This window comes from Loxodonta africana, chromosome 1, assembly GCF_030014295.1.
Source record: "Loxodonta africana isolate mLoxAfr1 chromosome 1, mLoxAfr1.hap2, whole genome shotgun sequence".
Lineage (NCBI taxonomy): Eukaryota > Metazoa > Chordata > Mammalia > Proboscidea > Elephantidae > Loxodonta > Loxodonta africana.
Genome location: NC_087342.1, coordinates 77,520,397 through 77,543,039, shown reverse-complemented (window position 1 = coordinate 77,543,039; position 22,643 = coordinate 77,520,397). Strand labels below are relative to the sequence as shown.

Genomic DNA, 22,643 nt, shown 5'->3' with positions numbered 1-22,643 from the left:
ATTGTATAGTGTTCCAATACATCATAGACCACCATTTATTTTTAGCTTATCTTATTTAACTTATCTTCTCCCCCCCTAGAAAGTTTAAATTCATGACGACAGGAGTTTCTCTTGTTCGGTCACTGACATATCCCAAGTACTTACAGCAGTGCCTGTTACATAGTAGGTGCTGCATGAGGATTTGCTGAATTAAGTTAAAAGTAGTTTAGGCTGCTGAGAAGTTTTCCAGAGCACAAGTGCTTGGTCCTGCAAGCCCTGCATTAACTCTTTCTTGAGGCTATGGTTCTCCCCACTAATCTCCTTAGTGCCCCTTTGACTTCCTTGTTCCTCAGAGTGTAAATCAGGGGATTCAGCAGGGGAGTCACCAGAGTATAGAAGAGCGTGATGCTTTTATTCACATCCTGTGAATAACTGGAGGGAGGCTGGAGGTACACGGAAATGAGCGTGCCAAAGAAAATGATCACCACCAGGACATGAGAACTGCAGGTTCCAAAAGCTTTCCATCTCCCCTGCACTGACTTTATCATCAGGACTGCACGGGTAATGTGACCATAGGACACTAAGATGAGTGAGAGTGGCACCACCAGGAAGAGGACACTGACAGCAAATAGTTCAGCCTCATTGATGGAGGTGTCAGTGCAGGCCAGTTTCAGCATCACTGGGACTTCACAGAGGAAATGATCCACTTGGTTTTTACCACAGAGAGGGAGAGTCATGGTCAATGCTGTCTGCACCACAGAAGTGCCAAAGCCTGTAAGCCAAGCAGTTGCAACCAACTGCAAGCAAAGCTGGGGATGCATGATCACCATGTAGTAGAGTGGGCGGCAGACAGCTGCATAACGGTCATAGGCCATGACAGACAGGAGGATACATTCCATTCCCCCCAGGCTCACAGCAATAAAGAGCTGTGTCACACAGCCACCATAGCTGATGGTCTTGTCCTTCCCCTTGAAGTTGACCAGTGTCTGAGGGACAGTACAAGTAGTCAAACAAAGATCCATAAAAGACAAGTTGGAGAGGAAGAAATACATAGGGGTATGGAGATGGGGTTCCAAAATTGACAAAAGTATAATGGTGCTATTGCCTAGAAAGCTCAACAAGTAGATGATTAGGATAACCACAAAAAGAACTGATTCCAGATGGGGTCTGCCAGAGAAGCCAAGGAGAATGAATCCAGGGAAGGTGCTGTCATTAGCTCTTTGCATTGTGCCCTACCTGTTGGAAACAAGAGGCCTCTATACTTTTATTATCTGTGTTTAATCATTTGATTGGGGGCTTGAGGTGTTTTCACAGTCCTCTCTTTTTTTGCAAGAACCCATACCCATTGCCTTCAAGTCAATTTTGACTCATAATAACCCTACAGGACAGACTAAAACTGCCCCACAGAGTTTCCAAGGAGCTCCTGGTGGATTCAAACAACCAATCTTTTGGTTAGCAGCCGTAGCCCTCAACCACTACGCCACCAGGGTTTCCTGCAAGAAAGAGGGTGATAAATAGATATTACATATGAGCATTTTCCATTTTATCACAACAACCATAAAAGAATGTCACTTCTGTTGTAGAGGTGAGAAAACTGAGGGTTAAGAAAATTGAGGAACTTTCCCAGGGTAACTCACCTAATAAATGGCAGAGACAGGATTCAAATAACTAGGGATACTACATTTTTATGATTGCATGAATTTTAAAGATAACTCAAGTTTCTCTCTAAATTTTTCTGAATGAGTTGCAAATCTGTACTCCCTTAATCTCTCAATCTTTTGCTCCATATAGACCTGAAATATTTCAAACTGGCTCTCCCACTTTTGTATTTCCTGAAGATACGTAGAATATAAAACCTATCATTTACCAATTTTACTCAAGGGAGCAATACATTTTAATGTATAAACTGATGATAGCTTTCGGCATTTGGAGTCTGTAATCATGTTTCTAGACAGTGTCTACTGGAAAAAAAATTATGAATTTTTGGTATCCAAACCCCACACCTCAGTGGGACCAATTGTAAATAATCATCATCAATACTATTTTCAGCAAAACCCCAGGAAACAGCTAATCCGATATTTAGTTTTTCCCCTTCTCTCACTTTATAATTCTTTTTTTTTTTTTACTTTTTTCAATGTAATAGAGTAATTTTTTCCCACTTTCTCACTCTGTACTTTCTAATATAGCATTCTCTTTTTTATTAAAATCAGTGGGCCTGCTATTAGAAATAAACTATCTTCTCTATCTGCCTCTGTCTCTCTCTCACATACACAGCATGATGCAATCTTAAGAGTGAATATTACCTGAATAAGAGTAAGTCAACATGAGAGAGGTGGAGCGAAGATGGCGGAATAGACAGGCGCTTCCGGAGAGCCCTCTTTACAACAAAGACCCAAAAAAACAAGTGAAACGAGTATATTTGTGACAAGCTGGGAGCTCTGAGCTTCAAAGGCAAGCTTAGAAAATGAACTGAGGGGCAGGGGGAGGAAGATACCGTTCAGAAGAGGAGAGGAGTTAATGGACCTGAATTGCAGGGAGCCCTCATGCACCTACCCACATCAGGGACCTAAGGACTGGTAGCTCCACTCAGGTCACCCAGCCACCTGTGACAGGGTCCAAAGATAACTGGTACCTCCCAGTCCTTACAATCAAAAACTTTGGGTGCTCATGGTCCATCTGCGGAACCCACCCACCTGCATGCTCTAGGGAACAGAGACACGCTTTCCCCAGAGACACTCGGGGGTCAGTTCTTAGCCCCCTGCCTTGTTCAGAGCATGACCCCCTGTTGCAACCAGATACTGGTACCTACACCAATCACCCCTGCCCCTCTAAGACTGTAGGATAGAGCCTCTACCACATATTGATGATCAGCTACCTGGACACATAAGCTGAATTCATACAAGAAAACTGAATGGACTCCTAGACTGATATACCTGATAACAGCTCTAGCCAGCTGGGGACAGGACATCAGAGCTGCAAAGGTGAAAATAATCAAGCTAGCTCACTCAAGCAACCCAATGGGGGTATACCAAAACAAAACAAAGCAAGGAGCTATAACACAGTAAGCAAGCATAAAGTAATACAATAACTTATAGATGACTCAGAGACAACAGTCAATACCAAGTCACATAAACAAACAGACCATGATCACCTCAACAGGCTCTCAAAACAAAGAATCCAGGGATCTTCTAGATGACCATGCATTCCTGGAATTACCAGAGCTAGAATACAAAAGATTAATATACAGAACCCTTCAAGACATCAGGAAGAAAATGAGGCAATATGCAAAAGAATCCAAGGAACACACAGATACAACAATTGAAGAAATTAGAAAGATTATTTAGGAATATAATGAAAAGCTTAATAAGCTGGAAAAATCCATAGACAGCAATCAGAAATTCAGAAGATTAACAATAATATTACAGAAGTAGACAACTCAATAGAAAGTCAGAGGAGCAGAATTAAGCAAGTAGAATCTAGAATTTCTGAACTTGAAGATAAATCACTTGGCACTAATATATTTGAAGAAAAATCTGATAAAAGAGTTTTAAAAAATGAAGATGGCTTAAGAATCATGTGGGACTCTATCAAGAGAAATAACCTATGAGTTATTGGAGTACAGAACAGGTAGGGATAACAGAAAATACAGAGAGAATTGTTGAAGATTTGTTGGCAGAAAACGTCCCTGATATCGTGAAAGATGAGAAGATATCTATCCAAGATGCTCATCGAATTCCACATAAAATAGATCTGAAAAGAAAGTCACCAAGACATATTATAATCAAACTTGCCAAAACCAAAGATAAAGAGAGAATTATAAGAGCAGCGAGGGATAAATGAAAAGTCACCTACAAAGGAGAGCCAATAAGAATAAGCTCAGACCGCTCGGCAGAAACCATGCAGGCAAGAAGGCAATGGGATGACATATTTAAAAAATTGAAGGAAAAAAATTGCCTACCGAGAATCATATATCCAGCAAAACTGTCTCTTGAATATGAAGGTGAAATTAAGACATTTCCAGATAAATACAAGTTTAGGGAGTTTGTAAAAACCAAACTGAAACTACAAGAAATACTAAAGGGAGTTCTTTGGTTAGAAAGTCAATAATATCAGGTATTACCCAAGACTAGAACACTGGGCAGAGCAACCAGAAGTCAACCCAGACAGGAAAATCAAAGAAAGCAAAGCAAGATTAAAAAAAAAAAAGCTCAAAACAGAGTAAGAGCGATGTTATTTTATAAAAGAAGACAACATTGAAATAATAAAGGGGGACTAAGAAACGTAATTATACACCTTCCATATGGAGAGGAAGATAAGGCAATACAAAGAAATAAAAGTTTTAAATTCAGAAAAATGCGGGTAAATAATAAGGTAACCGCAAAGGAGACAAAGTATCCTACTCATCAAAATAAAATACCAGGGAAGAATACAGACTCAGCAGAAGCAAAATCAACAACAACAAATATGAGGAAAGGACAATACATAAAGGTAATCTACTCAGCACATAAAATTAAGTGGGAAAAAGAAACTGTCAACAACACACAAAAAAAGACATCAAAGTGATAGCACTAAATTCATACCTATCCATACCTACCCTGAGTGTAAATGGACTAAATGCACCAATAAAGAGACAGAGAGTGGCAGAATGGATTAAAAAACAAGATCTGCCTATATGCTGCCTACGAGAGACACACCTTAGACTTAGAGACAAAAACAAACTCAAACTCAGAGGATGCAAAAAAATATATCAGGCATACAACAATAAAAAAAGAGCAGGAGTGGCAATATTAATTTCTGACAAATTAGACTTTTAAGTTAAATCCATCAGAAAGGATAAGGAAGGACGCCATATAATGATTAAAGGGACAATACACCAAGAAGATATAACCATATTAAATATTTATGCACCCAATGACAGGGCTGCAAGATACATAAAACAAACTCTGTCAGCATTGAAAAGTGAGATAGGTAGCTCCACAATAATAATAGGAGACTTCAACACACCACTTTCGGTGAAGGCCAGGACATCCAGAAAGAAGCTCAATAAAGACACGGAACATCTAAACGCCACAATCAACCAACTTGACCTCGTGGACCTATACAGAACACTTCACCCAACAGCAACCAAGTATACTTTCCTTCTAGTGCACATGGAACATTCTCTAGAATAGACCACATATTAAGTCATAAAGCAAGCCTTAGCAGAATCCAAAACATTGAAATATTACAAAGCATATTCTCTGACTATAAGGCCATAAAAGTGGAAGTCAATAACAGGAAAAGCAGGCAAAAGAAATCAAACACTTGGAAACTGAACAATACCCTGCTCAAAAAAGACTGCATTATAGAAGACACTAAGGATGGAATAAAGAAATTCATAGAATCCAGTGAGAATGAAAACACTTCCTATCAGAACCTTCGGGACACAGCAAAAGCGGTGCTCAGAGGCCAATTTATATCAATAAATGCACACATCCAAAAAGAAGAAAAGGCCAAAATAAAGAATTATCCCTACAACTTGAACAAATAGAAAGAGAGCAACAAAAGAAACCCAGAGGCACCAGAAGAAAACAAATAATAAAAATTAGAGCTGAACTAAATGAAATAGAAAACAGAAAAACAATTGAAAGAATTAACAAGACCAAAAGCCGGTTCTTTGAAAAAATCAACAAGATTGATAAACCACTGGCCAAACTGACAAAAGAAAAACAAGTCAGCAAGTAAATAACCCGAATGAGAAACGAGATGTGTGATATTAAAACAAACCCAACTGAAATTAAAAAGAATAATCATATCAAATTACTATGAAAAATTGTACTCTAACAAATTTGAAAACCTAGAAGAAATGGATGAATTCCTAGAAACACACTACCTACCTAAACTAACACAAACAGATGTAGAACAACTAAATAAACATATAATGAAAGAAGAGATTGAAAAGGTAATCAGAAAACTCCCAACAAAAAAAAAGCCCTGGCCCGGACGGCTTCACTGCAGAGTTCTACCAAACTTTCAGAGAAGATTTAATACCGCCACTACTAAAGGGATTTCAGAGCATAGAAAGGGATGGAATACTTCCAAACTCATTCTATGAAGCCACCATATTCCTGATACCAAAACTAGGTAAAGATACCACAAGAAAAGAAAATTATAGACCTATATCCCTTATGAACATAGATGCAAAAATCCTCAACAAAATGTTAGCCAATAGAATTCAACAACATATCAAAAAAATAATTCACCATGACCAAGTGGGATTCATACCAGGTATGCAGGGATGGTACAACATTAGAATAGCAATTCATGTAATCCACCACATAAATAAAACAAAAGACAAGAATCACATGATTTTATCAGTTGATGCAGAAAAGGAATTTGACAAAGTTCAACACTCATTCATGATAAGAACTCTCTGCAAAATAGGAATAGAAGGAAAATTCCTCAACATAGTAAAGGGCATTTATACAAAGCCATCTGCCAATATCACTCTAAATGAAGAGAACCTGAAAGCTTTCCCACTGAGATCAGGAACCAGACAAGGATGCCCTTTATCACCGCTCTTATTCAACATTGTGTTGACGGTCCTAGCCAGGGCAATTAGACTAGATAAAGAAACAAAGCGCACCCAGATTGGCAAGGAAGAAGTAAAAGTATCTCTATTTGCAGATGACATGTACTTATACACAGAAAACCCTAAAGAATCCTCCAGAAAACTACTAAAACTAATAGAAGAGTTCAGCACAGTATTGAGATACAAGATAAACATACAAAAATCAGTTGGATTCCTCTACACCAACAAAAAGAACATTGAAGAGGAAATCACCAAATCAATGCCATTTACAGTAGCCCCCAAGAAGATAAAATACTTAGGAATAAATCTTACCAGAGATGTAAAAGACTTATGCAAAGAAAATTACAGTACACTTCTGCAAGAAACCAAAAGAGACTTACATAAGTGGAAAAACATACCTTGCTCATGGATAGGAAGACTTAACATTATAAAAATATCTATTCTGCCAAAAGTGATCTATACATTTAATGCAATTCTGATCCAAATCCCAACGACATTCTTTAATGAGATGGAGAAACAAATTACCAACTTCATATGGAAGGGAAAGAGGCCCCGGATAAATAAGGCATTACTGAAAAAGAAGAACAAAGTGGGAGGCTGTACTCTATCTGATTTTAGAACCTATTATACCCCCACAGTAGTCAAAACAGCCTGGTACTGGCACAACAACAGATACATAGACCATTGGAACAGAATTGAGAATCCAGACATAAATCCATCCACATATGAGCAGCTGATATTTGACAAAGTCCCCAAAACAGTTTAATGGGGAAAAGACATTCTTTTTAACAAATGGTGCGGCATAACTGGATATCTATCGGCAAAAAAATGAAACAAGACCCATACCTCACTCCATGCACAAAAACGAGCTCAAAATAGATCAAAAACCAAAACATAAAATCTAAAATGATAAAGATCATGGAAGAAAAAATAGGGACAATGTTAGGAGCCCGAATATAGGGCATAAACAGTACACAAAACATTATTAAGAATGCAGAAGAAAAACTAAATAACCGGGAGCTCCTAAAAATCAAACACCTATGCTCATCCAAAGACTCCATCAAAACAGTAAAAAGATTACCTACAGACTGGGAAAAAGGTTTTAGCTATGACATTTCCGATCAGCGTCTGATCTCTAAAATCTACATGAGACTGCAAAGACTTAACTAAAAAAGACAAATAACCCAATTAAAAAATGGGCAAAAAATATGAATAGACACTTCACTAAAGAAGACATTCAGGTAGGTAAGAGATACCTGAGGAAGTGTTCATGATCATTCGCCATTAGAGAAATGCAGATCAAAACTACAATGAGATTTCATCTCAATCCAACAAGGCTGGCAGTAATCCAAAAAACACAAAATAATAAATGTTAGAGAGGCTGTGGAGAAATTGGTACACTTATACACTGCTGGTGGGAATGTCAAATGGCACAACCACTTTGGAGATTGATTTGGTGCTTTCTTAAAAAGCTAGAAATAGAACTACCATATGATCCAGCAATCCCACTCCTTGGAATATATCCTAGAGAAATAAGAACCTTTACACGAACAGATATATGCACACCCATGTTCATTGCAGCACTGTTCACAACAGCAAAAAGATGGAAGCAACCAAGGTCCCCATCAATGGATGAATGGATAAATAAATTATGGTATATTCACACAATGGAATACTATGCATCAATAAAGAACAGGGAGGAACCTGTGAAACATTTCTTAACATGGAGGAACCTGGAAGGCATTATGCTGAGCGAAATTAGTCAGTTGCAAAAGGACAAATATTGTTTAAGACCAGTATTATAAGAACTTGAGAAATAGTTTGCACTGAGAAGAAATCATTCTTTTGTGGTTATGAGCGGGGGGAGGGAGGGAGGGTGTGAGAGGGGTATTCACTAATTAGGTAGTAGATAAGGACAACTTTAGGTGAAGAGAAAGACCACACACAATACAGGGGAGGTCAGCACAACTGGACTAAACCAAAAGCAAAGAAGTTTCCTGAATAAACTGAATGCTTCGAAGGCCAGTGTAGTAGGGGCAGGAGTTTGGGGACCATAGTTTCAGGGGACATCTAAGAAAATTGGCGTAATAAAATCTATTAAGAAAACATTCTGCATCCAAGTTTGAAGAGCGGCATCTGGGGTCTTAAACGCTAGCAAGCAGCCATCTATGATGCATCAATTCGTCTCAACCCACCTGGATCAAAGATGAATGAAGAACACCAAGAACACAAGGTAGTACGAGCCCAAGAGACAGAAAGGGCCACATGAACCAGAGACTACATCATCCTGAGACCAGATGATCTAGATGGTGCCTGGCTACAACCGATGACTGCCCTGACAGGGAACACCACAGAGAACCCCTGAGGGAGCAGGAGAGCAGTGGGATGTAGACTGCAAATTCTCATAAAAAGACCAGAGTTAATGGTGTGAGAGTAGAAGGACCCCAGTGGCCATGCCCCCCAGACCTTCTGTTGGCCCAGGACAGGAACCATTCCTGAAGCCAACTCTTCAGACATGTATTGGACTGGACAATGGGTTGGAGAGGGATGCTGGTGAAGAGTGAGCTTCTTTGATCAGGTGGACACTTGAGACTATGTTGGTATATCCTGCCTGGAGGGGAGATGAGAGGGTAGAGGGTGTTAGAAGCTGGCAAAATGGACACAAAAAGAGAGTGGAGGGAGACAGCGAGCAATCTCATTAGGGGGAGAGTAATTGGGAGTATGTAGCAAGGCATGTATCAGTTTTTGTGTGAGAGACTGACTTGATTTATAAACTTTCACTTAAAGCACAATAAAAATTATATAAAAAAAGAGTAAGTCAACATGAAGCTCATCAAGGTCAGAGACCTCAACTGTCTTGATCTCCATAATGTCCCCATTGTCTAGAAAAGAGGCTGGCATACAGTGGACTCACACACACGAAAAAATTGTTGAATAAATGAAAATATGGAGTAGGCTTAAAAAATATAATTAAGTATAGAAATTAAGTTTAAGGGGTTATAGAAATTTATAAATGTTCAAAAACAAATAAAACAAAAAAATGTTGAAAAATCTTTATTAAAATGTTATGCTATCTCCCAAATAAGGAAAATTTAAGCTGCGTGAAAAATGTGGCTGTTTGGGAAAATGAAATTTAATTTCAATTTCCTTTTGCAGTTTTCTCCATATACTTACAGTGGTAAGCCTATTCTACACTAGAGACACATGGTAATAAGCAGTCATGAATATTCCCATTTTATGTTTTTATTTAATGCTATGCTGCATGGAACCTTGAAGCACTCTGTTAATCGTTTGTAAACATCACTTTTTTGTGAGCAAAATCCATGATCAAGGAAGAGGATGTATTTTGCCGCTTCTCCATCCTGTCTTTTCTGTTGGATTCTAGATGCCCTTAATTCTTTTGTTCCTCAAGCATTTCAGTGATTGCTTTGGTGGCAGTTGTGACTGTGGTGCCAAAGGATGAAATTAATTTGGAATAATATGTTCTAAAATGCAGTAAAATTGGGATCAGGATCTTGGATTCTAAGAATAAACCTGCCATTCATAAGCTTTGAGATTCTAAACTCTGCTCCCTTACCCCTCCTTCTGGGCTAGTTTACCCTTCAAATAAAAGACATAATGTTATTAGCCTTCAGCCCTTTACCGAAACTGGTCGGTTTACCTTACAATAGAACTATTATCATATTTTGAGTAACGGAAATAGCACATTCTAGCAAATTCTTCATGACAGTACGGTTCTTAATTTCTATGCCTCCTACATTTCCAGGCTCTGTTTCAAAATACCCAGAATCATAAAACTGGCATTTGTCTATCAAAAGTCGCTGCTGCATACGTTTGCTTTTCCTCTCTATTTGTGTTTTAAGAGTCGCAGAGAGTTTGTCCAGTTCACCATAGTGCCCAGCTGAATACACTATTATTTCCCAGACACCACTGCAATGTCTCACAACTTAGTTGAGAACATGCTTTTGAGTGACTTGTTCTTAGTGATGCATAGAGGTGATCTGAACCAAGAAAGCATATAGAAACATATAAAATTCATTATGACTACAAAAGTAGTTTTGAGCCCTGATGGTGCAGTGATTAAGCATTTAGTTGCTAGCCAAAAGGTCAGCAGTTCACATGGAATCCCTATGGGGCAGTTCTATTCTATTCTACGGATTGTTATGAGTTGGAATTGACTCCATGGCAATGAGTTTTTGAGTTTAACATAAGTTTCAACATGATAGAATTTAATCACGTCTGCAAGTCGTAGCAATTCTTTATGCAATGGTAAGCCTCTCTTATTCCAAGCTCACGAGTGAGTTACAATGCGATCGCAAATTTTTAAAAAGATCGTTATTGATAATGTTGCTATTTCTGTTATTTCAATGGGTGTGTGGCTGGCAAAACTACAGTAATAGGAAGAACTCATTTCCCTTAATTGGTGGGAGTATCCAATGAAGGGTTTTCACATATACACACCTTTGTTACATTCACAGATCTAAAACATAAGTACAGACTGCATGTGCTTAAAAAACCTAGCACCTAGCATTTGGTTTAAATGGAAGAGAAAATGGCCACAAACTATCATTTCTCTAAACCCAAAACCCGTTGCCATGGAGTTGATTCCAACTCATAACGACCCTAGAGGACGAAGTAGAACTGCTCCACAGGGTTTCCAAGGCTGTAATCTTTATGGACTCAGACTTCCACATCTTTTTCCCATGGAGCACTTCTGGTGGGTTTGAACCGCAGTCCTTTCAGCTAGCAGCTGAGTGCTTAACCATTGCGGCACAAGTGCAGGAATATTTTGCTGGCCTAGAGCTCAGATTCCTCTTTCAGTCTAGAACTTGATCTAAGTAAACAGCAAACACATGTACAGACATCAGATGTGTTGGGTCCAAGGAATCAGGAGAAAAAAGAACAACCTCAGCAGGCCTTGGGAACATTTGAGTGGGTGTTGAATTAAAAATGTGGCATTGTTTCCTATCAAAGAATAACTGACATTACACAGAGATCCACCTACCTTCTAGAAGAGGCAAGCAGGTTTTTAAAGGACCGCTGCAGCTCTGTGAAACCAGAGTATTGGAATGTTGATGAGAAAGTGAACACTAGGCAGATGAAGCCACATGAATGCTGGTCTCCCAAATATGGTATTTTCAGTGATTAGCAAGTGTTGTGTTTTGTCTTGGAACTGAAGAAAGGTGTTAGGGGATGAAGTTGGAAAAACAGAATCATTAGAATATACTTATAATATGCCTTTAAATATAAACCATTCTTGGACAGGATAGTTCTTGAAAATGCTGAATCATCAAAGGCAAGATACTCACTCAGGTTTTGACAAAGGTAACATCAATTCTTCTTAAAATCACTGTTAGCATAAATGTGTCATCTCCAGGTTTTCCCAGGAAGAACATCCACTCATTTTATAGAGTGTTTGAGTGCATTAGAAGGAGTAGAAATGAGGGCAGACAGTTGAGTCTGCAACAAAACAGAGGGTTGAAATCTGTGAATTCTATGGAATCTTCCATGAAAAAAAGAGCTAATGTTATATCTGAGGGATATTTTTATAAGCCACCAAACTCAAGGTATATATGCCTTAGGGACCGAGATGTTTGAAGATGTTTTTATTTTCTAGTGGCCCCAAGAGTGTCCTGCCCCATGTAACTCATTAACCTCAGTTCGAGTGTCCAGAGTTTGACTGCTTCCCAGAGGGAGGCCCTGGAGAGGTGACAGCAGATAGTCAATCTTTTCCTGCCAAATTGACTAGGAGTGAGCCTGTCATTTGTGTTTAATATCCATTTCTCATGTTAGTTGTGTTGATTGCAGTTTTTTGTGTCAATCTTTAAATTTTCACCCTTATTTTAAGATCTATCATTTCTTCCTACCTAAAAGAGAGAGATAGAGAAAAAAAAAAAGATATTTGCAAATACCTTTTTTCACCAACATAATCGGCAACTGTACACACGGACCCCGCAAGATAGAATATGCAGGAATCAAAATGACTACATCTGTGGACAGAGACGATGGAAAATCTCAATATCATCAGTCAGAACAAGGCCAGGGGCCGACTGTGGATCAGACCATTAATTACTCATATGTAAGTTCAAATTGAAACTGAAGAAAGAACAAGTCTATGAGAGCCAAAGTAAGACCTTGAGTATATCCCACCTGAATTTAGAGACCATCTCAAGAATAGTTTTGGTGCGTCGAACACTAATGACCGAAGACCAGATGAGTTGTGGAATGACATCAAGGACATCATACATGAAGAAAGCAAGAGGTCATTAAAAAGACAGGAGAGAGAGAAAAGATCTAAATGGATGTCAGAAGAGACTGTGAAACTTGCTCTTGAACGTTGAGTAGTTAAAGCAAAAGGAAAAAATGATACAGTGAAAGAGCTGAGCAGAAGATTTCACAGGGCATCTCAAGAAGACAAAGTTAAGTATTATGATCACATGTGCAAAGAGCTGGAGCCAGAAAACCAAAAAGGAAGAAAACACTCCGCATATCTCAAGCTGAAGGAACTGAGGAAAAAATTCAAGCCTCTAGTTCCAATACTGAGGGATTTTATAGGGAAAATATCAATGACACAGGAAGCATCAAAAGAAGATGGAAGGAATACACAGAAGTCTCTATACCAAAAATAATTGGCTGACATTCAACTGTTTCAGGAGGTAACATATGATCGGGAACTGATGGTACTGAGAAAAGAAGTCCAAGCATTACTGAAGGCTTTGGCAAAAAAGAAGACTCTGGGAATTAACGGAATACCACTGAGATGTTTCAACAAATGGGTGCAGCACTGGAAGTGCTCACTTACTTATGCCAAGAAATTTGTAATGACAGCTACCTGGCCAACTGACTGGAAGAGATCCATATTTGTGGATATTCCCAAGAAAGGTGAGTCAATCAAATGCAGAAATTATGGAACAATGTCATTAATATCACATGCAAGCAAAATTTTTCTGGAGATCATTCAAAAGCGGCTGCAGCAGTATATCGACAGGGAACTGCCAGAAATTCAAGCTGGATTCAGAAGAGGACATAGAACTAGGGATATCATTGCTGATGTCAGATGGATCCTGGCTCAAAGCAGACAATACTAGAGAGATGTTTACCTGTTTTTTATTGACTATGTAAAGGCGTTTGACTGTGTGGATCATAACAGATTATGGATAACATTGGGGAGAATGGAAATTCCAGAACTCTTAATTGTGCTCATGAGGAATCTGTACATAGATCAAAAGGTGGTGGTTGGAATAGGACAAGGGGATACTGCACGGTTGAAGTCAGGAAAAGTGTGCATCAGAGTTGTATCCTTTTATCATACCTATTCATTCTTTTTTTTTTTTTTTAGTATTCATTCTGTATGCTAAGCAATTAAACTGAGAAGCTGGACTATATGAAGAATGGGGTGTCAGGATAGGAGGAAGACTCATTAACAACCTGCATTATGCGGATGATAGAACTTTTCTTCCTGAAAGTGAGGAGGACTTGAAGCTCTTACTGATGAAGATTAAAGACCACAGCCTTCATTATGGATTACACATCAATATAAAGAAAACAAAAATCCTCACAAATGGGCCAATAAACAGCACCATGAAAAAGGAAGAAAAGAATGAGGTTGTCAAGGATTTCTTTTTACCTGGATCCACAATCAACACCCAGGGAAGCAGCAGTCAAGAAATAAAAAGACACATTGCATTGGGCAAATCGGCTGCAAGATGTATCTTCAAAGTGTTAAAAAGCAAAGATATCACCTTGAGGACTAAGGTGTGCCTGACCCAAGTCATAATGTTTTCAATCACCTCATATGCATGTGAAAGCTGGACAGTGAAGAAGTAAGACTGAAGAAGGACTGATGCCTTTGAATTGTGGTGTTGGGGAAGAATATTGAACACACCATGGACTGCCAAAAGAAAGAACAAATCTGTCTTAGAAGTACAACCAGAATGCTCCTTGGGAGCAAGGATGGCAAAACTGCATCTCACATACTTTGGACATGTTGCATTGCATTGGACAAATGTGCAGCAAAAGACCTCTTCAAAATCTTAAAAAGCAAAGATGACTAAAGTGTGCCTGACTCAACCCATGGTATTCTCAATCACCCCATATGTAGGTGAAAGCTTGACAATGAAAAAGGAAGGACAAAGAAGAATTGATGCATTTGAATTGTGGTGATGGTGAAGAATATTGAACATACCATGGACTGCCAGAAGAACGAACAAAGAAGTCTTGGAGCAAGTACAACCAGAATGCTCTTTAGAAGGGAGAATGGTGCTTACTTTGGACATGTCATCAGGAGGGACCAAGCTCTGGAAGGGCAACATACTTAGTAAAGTGTTGGGTCAGTGAAAAAGAGGAAGACTCTCAACGATATGAATTGACACATTGTCTGCAACAAGGGCTCAAGCATAAGGATTGTGAGGATGGCACAGGACTGGGCAGTGTTTCATTCTGTTGTACATGGGGCCGCTATGAGTCAGAACTGACTCGACAGCACCTAACAACAACAACAACAACAACAACAACAACAACAACAACAACAACAACATATGCTTGTGTTATTACTGACTCACTTAAAAAAATATTATTTTCCACAGTACTGTTAACTTTACTACCTTCCAACTTCTTTGAGACTTTTTTCACTCAGTTATATTTAATCTTTTCCATATCTTCAGCTTCTAATAAAATACTTTAGCTTCTAACAAAAAATTAACTCTTTATCCACACCCTAGAAATATGCTCGTCTATGAAATCATAAAAACAAAAATAGAATTAAACCTTCCACCCTTCAAACTCTTCTAGCTTTACTCTTCCATTTATTTACAATCTTTCCAAGAGGTCACAAAATATCCATGATTTCTCTCCTTCCATCCATACTTCCAAATGCTGTTATTTGCCTTCTTCTTATTAATAGTTAATGGGGTTATTGCTCCTCTCAATAAAATCTCCAATACTCTTCCCATCATACAAAATAGATGCACTAATTCTCATCTTACTCAAGTAAGAAATGCAATTTGGCGTTAATCTTCTCCTCCTTCAAGAAATGATACTGTCCATTGGCTTCATCACTCACGTTTTGTTTTTCTCTTATGCTTTAGACTCCTGATTCTTAGTCTTCTTTCCCACCAGGCACCAATTTCAATGTTCAGCTTTCCCAAAGACTCACTTAACCCCATAAGTATGATATTACATTGGGTTTTTGTTGTCGTTGTTCTGCATTATTTTGGAATTTTTTTTGGTACATCTTTGGTCGTAACTATTTTTTAATTACAACAAACTTTGTCAAAGTATTTGGTCACTTTTACTTTACATATTTCTTCCAGTATCTCCTATATATTATTCTTCTCTTAAGTATATACCCAGAGTTTTTTCTATGTAGGTATTTTTTGGCTAACCTCTGAGGCTTTATATGCCAAAGAATTTTTATCATGCTCTTGTGTTTAAATGACCATTTGGCTAGATAAAAATTCTAAGTTCCAAGTTTTTTCTTTCAGTCTTTTGAAATGAACCTCCATTGTTCTTTTGCATTCAGTGTTGCTTTGAAAGAATTTGATAGTGCATCCAAATGACTTAGACAAAAAAATGCAAATGCTTTCTGAAGAAACACAACCTCAAGCCAAGCTTCAAACACTCTTTCAGGTACAGTTCAAGGTAATGAGTGGTTCACCAACCAAAATCACATAAAGACACAAGGAAACAGGTTACCATGAGTAAGAAGAGGACAAAAACAAAAGACAGCAGAATCAGATTGAAAAAGATTTTGGAATATTTGAATACACAATATAAAATAAATATGATTACTATGATTCAATAGTCAAAAAAAAAAAAAAAACCCTCAAAGTTTGGAACATATGAATGAGAAACAAATGACTAAGGGAACAAAAAAGCAGAGTCTGGTCCTGAACATCATGCTGACTATGACCAGAGCTGACTTCCTCCTTCAAGAGAGTTCCCAGAGAAATTCAAGAAGATAGAGAAAACTTAATAGATGGAAAAGAAATATACCATGAAATTAGTAATCAGAATAAATTTTGTGCATTTATGTTATTATCATAAAAATTAGATAATAAAAACAATTGCTAGGGTCAGTAATGATGTTGCAGGACAACAGAAAGAAGACTTAATCTAGAAAATATGAAATTAACTTATATGTACTACTTCATAGATTCAAATATATTTAAAAAAAAAATTGATGAGATTATCTGAAGGATTTGCCAGAATCACAAACATGGCCACAGATTTAACACTCCTGTCTCCATGATAAATCAAGCTGACAAAAAAAGTCAGAAAAGATTTTGAACAATACAATAAATACACTTGTCCTGGTAGGCATATACATGATTCTGAATCTTAAAAATGGAGAATACATATTTTTTTGAACAAAATTGATTAGGTCTTAAATGAACTTCCCACAAACACTAAAAAAATCAGTATAACATACATCACTTTCTCTGACCACAATGATATTAAATTACAAATTAATACCAAAACCTTCATTTTAGATAACTTCTAAGATAAAGGAGGTATCATATACAAGAAAAGTACTACATGCAAAAGATTCTGGGATGCTGTTAAAATTGTATTTAAATAAGACATTTATAGCCTGAAATGGTTGTATCAGAAGAGAATGAAATGTTAAAACTATGAACATTGAATTCAACAAGTTAGAAAATGAGAATATAAACTCCCAAAAGTAAGAAGAAGGAAATAATAAAGATAAGAGCAGGAAATCATGAAAAAAGGAAACAAAGATAACCATGTTGTTGTTTTTGTTGTTAGGTGCTGTCTAGTTGGTTCCTACTTATAAGAAGGCCCAGCAACCCTATTTATAACAGAAGGAAACATTCTCTGATCCTGTGGCATCCTCACAGTTATTGTTGTTTGAGGGCATTGTTGCAGCCACTATATCAATCCATCTCATTGAGAGTCTTTCTCTTTTTTGCAGTCCCTCAACTTTACCAAATATGATGCCCTTCCAGAGATTGATCCCTTCTGATGACATGTCCAAAGTAAGCATCCTCATTGCTTCCAAACAGCATTCTGGTTGTACTTTCTCCAAGACTTCTCTGTTTGTTCTTCTGGCAGTCCATGGTATGTTCAATATTCTTCACCATCACCACAATTCAAATGCATCAATTCTTCTTTGTTCTTCCTTTTTCATTGTCAAACTTATGGATGCATGTGGAGTGATAGAAAATACCATGGCTTGGGTCATGCACACCTTAGTCTTCAAAGTGACGTCTTACTTTTCAAGGTTTTGAAGAGGTCTTTTTCCTTAAGATTTACTCAATGCAATACATTGTTTGATTTTTTTTTTTTTTTTTTTGCTTCCACGGGCATTGATTGCTGATCCAAGAAGAAAGAAATCCTTGACATCTTCAATTTCTTCACAGTCTATCATGATGTTGTTTATGTGCCCACTTGTGAGGGTTTTCAATTTCTTCACATTTAGGTGTAAACCACACTGAATGTTGTAGTCTTTTACCTTTATCACTAATGCTTCATTCTGGGCAAGCAAGGTTGTGTGATCTGCGTATTGCAAGTTGTTAATGAGTATTCCTCCAATTCTGATGCCATGTTCTTCTTCATAGAGTCCATCTTCTCTGATTATTTGCTCAGTATACAGATTGAATAGGTATGGTGAAAGGATACAACCCTGACTTGCAACTTTCTTGACTTCAAACTATGCAGTGTCCCCTTGTTCTGTTTGAACGACTGCTTCTTGACCTATGTACAGGATCTGCACGAGCACAATTAAGTTTTCTGGAATACTCTTTCTTTGTAGTGTTATCCATAATTTGTTATGATCCACATAGTCAAATGCCCTTGTGTAGACAATAAAACACAGGTAAACATCTTTCTGGCGTTCTCTGCTTTCGGCCAATGATCCATTTGACATCAGCAATGATAGCCTTTGTTCCATGACATCTTCTGAATCCAGCTTGAATTTTTGGCAGTTCCCTGTTGATGCACAGCTACAGCTGTTTTTGAATTATCTTCTGCAAAATTTTGCAAGCGTGTAATATTAATGATATTGTTCAACAATTTCCATATTCCATTTGATTGCCTTTCTCTGGAATGGGCCTGAATATGAATTTCTTCCATTTAGCTAGCCAAGTAGCTGCTTCCAAATTCTTGACACAAATGAGTATGCACTTTCATCATTGCATCTGTTTGTTGAAGTATCTCAATTGATATTCCGTCAATTCCTGGAGACTTGCTTTTCACCAATGCCTTCAGTGTGGTTTGAAATTCTTCCTTCACTACCAGCTGTTTTTGGTCATATGCTACTTCCTGAAATGGTTGAATGTCAACTAGTTCTTTTTGGTACAATGACTCTGTACAGTATTCCTTCTGTATTGTTTTGATGCTTCCTGCATCATTCAATTTTTTGCCCATAGAATCCTTCAATACTGCTACTTTAATAGCTGTGACAGAGAATATGAAAAAACCATAAATCGTACCTGAAAATGCTTATAAATGAGTTAGATCTCTGGCGAGACTAACCAAGGAAAAGGAGATAAAGAGGGGGTCGAGAGGGAAAGAGAAGAGATTAAATAAACAGCATGAGAAATGAAAGAGGAATCATACCCACAAATATAGTAGAAAATAGGTGAATCTAGTTTTTGCCTAGGCATGAGTGCCAGGTTTTAATAATTGTTTGAGTAAATATGAAGAGATATTTGGAAGATTTTCAGTAGAAGATTGACATAATTATCCATGTTTTAAGAAAATAAAACTGGCAGCATTATATTTGGATGAAATGGAGAAGAAATAAAACTTTTTTGAAATAGTTAATGTGAGAGCCAGTTAGAGACTGAATGGTTTTCGTTGGAAAGGATTTCAAATGAAGGTAGAATTATGAGCCGAGTATACTTCTAATGTTTTGAATCTCTGTCAATGTTCCTTCTACTGGAAGAAAAGATGAATCAAGAGAAATATTCTGGTTTACATATGATGAGTTTAATTTATGTAAGTTAAACCTAAACTTTGTGTAAAAGGAAAAAAATCATACTTAGTATAACCACTTATTATCATGCTATCTGTTAGTTTTAATGTAAATGTTAATGAAGTACAATATACATACAGAAAAATCAAAGTACACATTTCTATGAACTTTTACAAATTCCACACCTTATGCAACCAGCATCCAGAACAAGAAAAAAACATGACCAGAACTCCTGAAGCCCCCTCCCTGTTTCCCCTTTCAATCATCACTCTACAGGGCAACCACTATATGACTTTTAACACCACAGATTTAGTTTGCCTGGCTTTGAGCTTTTGTATAAATGGATTCGTACATGAACTGTCTCGTATCTGAGTTCTTTCACTTGACATTTGTTTGTAAGAATCACTCATGTCATTCTATGTACTTACAGTTTGTTTATTCTCATTGTTATATAGTATTCCAGTACATCATAGACCACAATTTATTTTTAGCTTATTTTATTTAACTTTTCTTCTCCCCCTTAGGAAGTATAGCTCCATGAGGACAGGTGTTTCTCTTTTTCGGTCACTGACATATCCCAAGTACTTCGAACAGTACATAGTAGGTGCTGCATAAGGAATTGTTGAATTAAGTTAAAAGAAGTTTTAGCTGCTGAGAAGTTTTCCAGAGCACAAGTGATTGAGCCTGCAAGCCCTGTATTAACTCTTTCTTGAGGCTATGGTTCTCCCCGCTAATCTCTTTAGTGCCACTTTGACTTCTTTGTTTCTCAGAGTGTAAATCAGTGGATTCAGCAGGGGAGTCACCAGAGTATAGATGAGTGCCATGCTTTTGTTCACATCCTGTGAGTAACTGGAGGGAGGCTGGAGGTACGTGGAGATGAGTGTGCCATAGAAACTGATCACCACCAGGAGGTGAGAACTGCAGGTTCCAAAAGCTTTCCGTCTCCCCTGAGCTGACTTTATCATCAGGACTGCACGGGTAATGTGACCATAGGACACTAAGATGAGTGAGAGAGGCACCACCAAGAAGAAGACACTGACAGCAAAGCTTTCAGCTTCATTGATGGAGGTGTTGGTGCAGGCCAGTTTCAGCATCACTGGAACTTCACAGAAGAAATGGTCCACTTGGTTTTTACCACAGAGTGGGAGAGTCATAGTCAATGCTGTCTGCACCACAGAATTACCAAAGCCTGTGAGCCAAGCAGTTGCAACCAACTGCAAGCAAAGCCAGGGATGCATGATCACCATGTAGTGGAGTGGGCGGCAGACAGCTGCATAACGGTCATAAGCCATGACAGACAGGAGGATACATTCCCCACCCCCTAGGCCCAAGACAATAAAGAGCTGAGTCACACAGCCACCATAGCTGATGGTCTTGTCCTTCCCCTTGAAGTTGACCAGTGCCTGAGGGACAGTACAAGTAGTTAAGCAAAGATCTGTAAAAGACAAGTTGGAGAGGAAGAAATACATAGGGGTATGGAGACGGGGTTCCAAAATTGACAAAAGTATAATGGTGCCATTGCCTAGAAAGCTCAGCAAGTAGGTGATTAGGATAACCACCAAAAGAACTGTCTCCAGATGGGGTCTGCCAGAGAAGCCCAAGAGAATGAATCCAGGGAAGGTGCTGTCATTAGCTCTTTCCATTGTGCTCTACCTGTTGGAAACAAGAGGCCTCTATATTTTACCACCTCAAATACCTAATTATTTGATTAGGGATTTGAGGTGTTTTTAGTCACCTCTTTGTTTGCAAGAAAGAGGGTGATAAATGGACATTATTTATGAGTGCCTTCCATTTTGACACAACAACCATATATGAATGATATTTGAGACACATGAGACACATGACAGAGCTTGAGGGTAAAGAATATTCAGGAACTTTCCCAGTGTAACTCATCTAATAAATGGCAGACAGGATTCAAACAACTAGGTACGCTACCTTGAATGAACTTTAAAGATAACTTGAGTTTCTCCCTAAACTCCTCTGAATGAATTTCAAATCTGTACTCCCCTACTCTCTCAATCTTGGTGCTCCTTCAAGAACTGAAATATTTCAAACTGGTTTTCCCACTTCTGTATTTTCTGAGGATGCATAGAAGATAAAACCTACTCCTAACCAATTTTACTCAAAGGGGAGCAATACATTTTAATCTGTAAACTGATGGAAGCTTTCATCACTGGAGTCTGTAGTCATGTTTCTAGACAGCTTCTATTGGAAAAGATATGTGAATTTATGGTATCCAAACCTCACACTTCAAGAGCACCAATTGTAAATAATCATCATCAATCATATTTTCAGCAAAAGCCCAGGGAATAACGAATCCAATACCTAGTTTTTTCCCTTCTCTCACTTTACAATTCCCTTTTTGCTTTCTTCATTGTAATAGAGTAATTCCATAAATCATTGTCTTTTTCATTAAAATCAGTGGGCCTGCTGTTAGAAATAAACTATCTTCTCTCTCTTTCTCTTCCTCTCTCTCGTACACAGAGCATGATGTAAACTTAATACTAAATATTAGCCGAATAAGTCAAAATGAAGCTCATCAAGGTCAGAGACCTCAACTGTCTTGATCTCCATAATGTCCTTGTAGTCTAGAAAAGAGCCTAGCATATCTTAGACTCACACAAAAAAATTGTTGAATAAATGAAAATATGGAGGAGGCTTAAAAAATGTAATTGGCTATAGAAAGTAAGTATAAGGGATTATAGAAATTTACAGCTGTTTCAAAGCAAAAGAAAACAAAACAAATCTTGGAGAATCTTTATTAAAAAGTTACATTATGGAATTATTCCATATTACATTATGGAATCTTTATTAAAAAGTTACAAATATGGAAAACTGAAGCTGCCTGAAAAATGTGGCTGTTTGGGAAAATGAAATTTTTTCAATTTCCTTTTGCAGTTTTCTGCACAGTGTTAAGCCTATTCTACACTAGAGACATGAGGTAATAAACAATTATGAATATTCCCATTTTAGGCTGTTGTTTAATGCTATGTTGCGTGGAACCTTGCAGGACTCTGTTAATCGTTTGTAAACATCACTTTCCTGTTAGCAAAATCCATGATCATCCTGCCTTTTCTGTTGGATTCTAGATGCCCTAATGCTTGTTCCTCAAGTATTTCAGTGATTGCTTTGGTGGCAGTTGTGACTGTGGTGCCA

The 22,643-nt window shown here is 37.9% G+C and overlaps 2 protein-coding genes across 2 annotated transcripts; both read right to left on the bottom strand.

The window, feature by feature from the left end:
- Nucleotides 1–260: 260 nt before the first annotated feature.
- LOC100669428 (putative olfactory receptor 2B8) lies at nucleotides 261–1,340 on the bottom strand. The gene has a single exon (XM_003421121.3). The coding sequence runs from the start codon at nucleotides 1,203–1,205 to the stop codon at nucleotides 261–263; it is 945 nt and encodes a 314-aa protein (XP_003421169.2). The 5' UTR covers nucleotides 1,206–1,340.
- Nucleotides 1,341–20,185: 18,845 nt separating this feature from the next.
- Nucleotides 20,186–21,130, bottom strand: LOC135232954 (putative olfactory receptor 2B8). The gene has a single exon (XM_064295414.1). It carries the CDS (start codon nucleotides 21,128–21,130, stop codon nucleotides 20,186–20,188), a length of 945 nt encoding a protein of 314 aa, XP_064151484.1.
- Nucleotides 21,131–22,643: the final 1,513 nt, after the last annotated feature.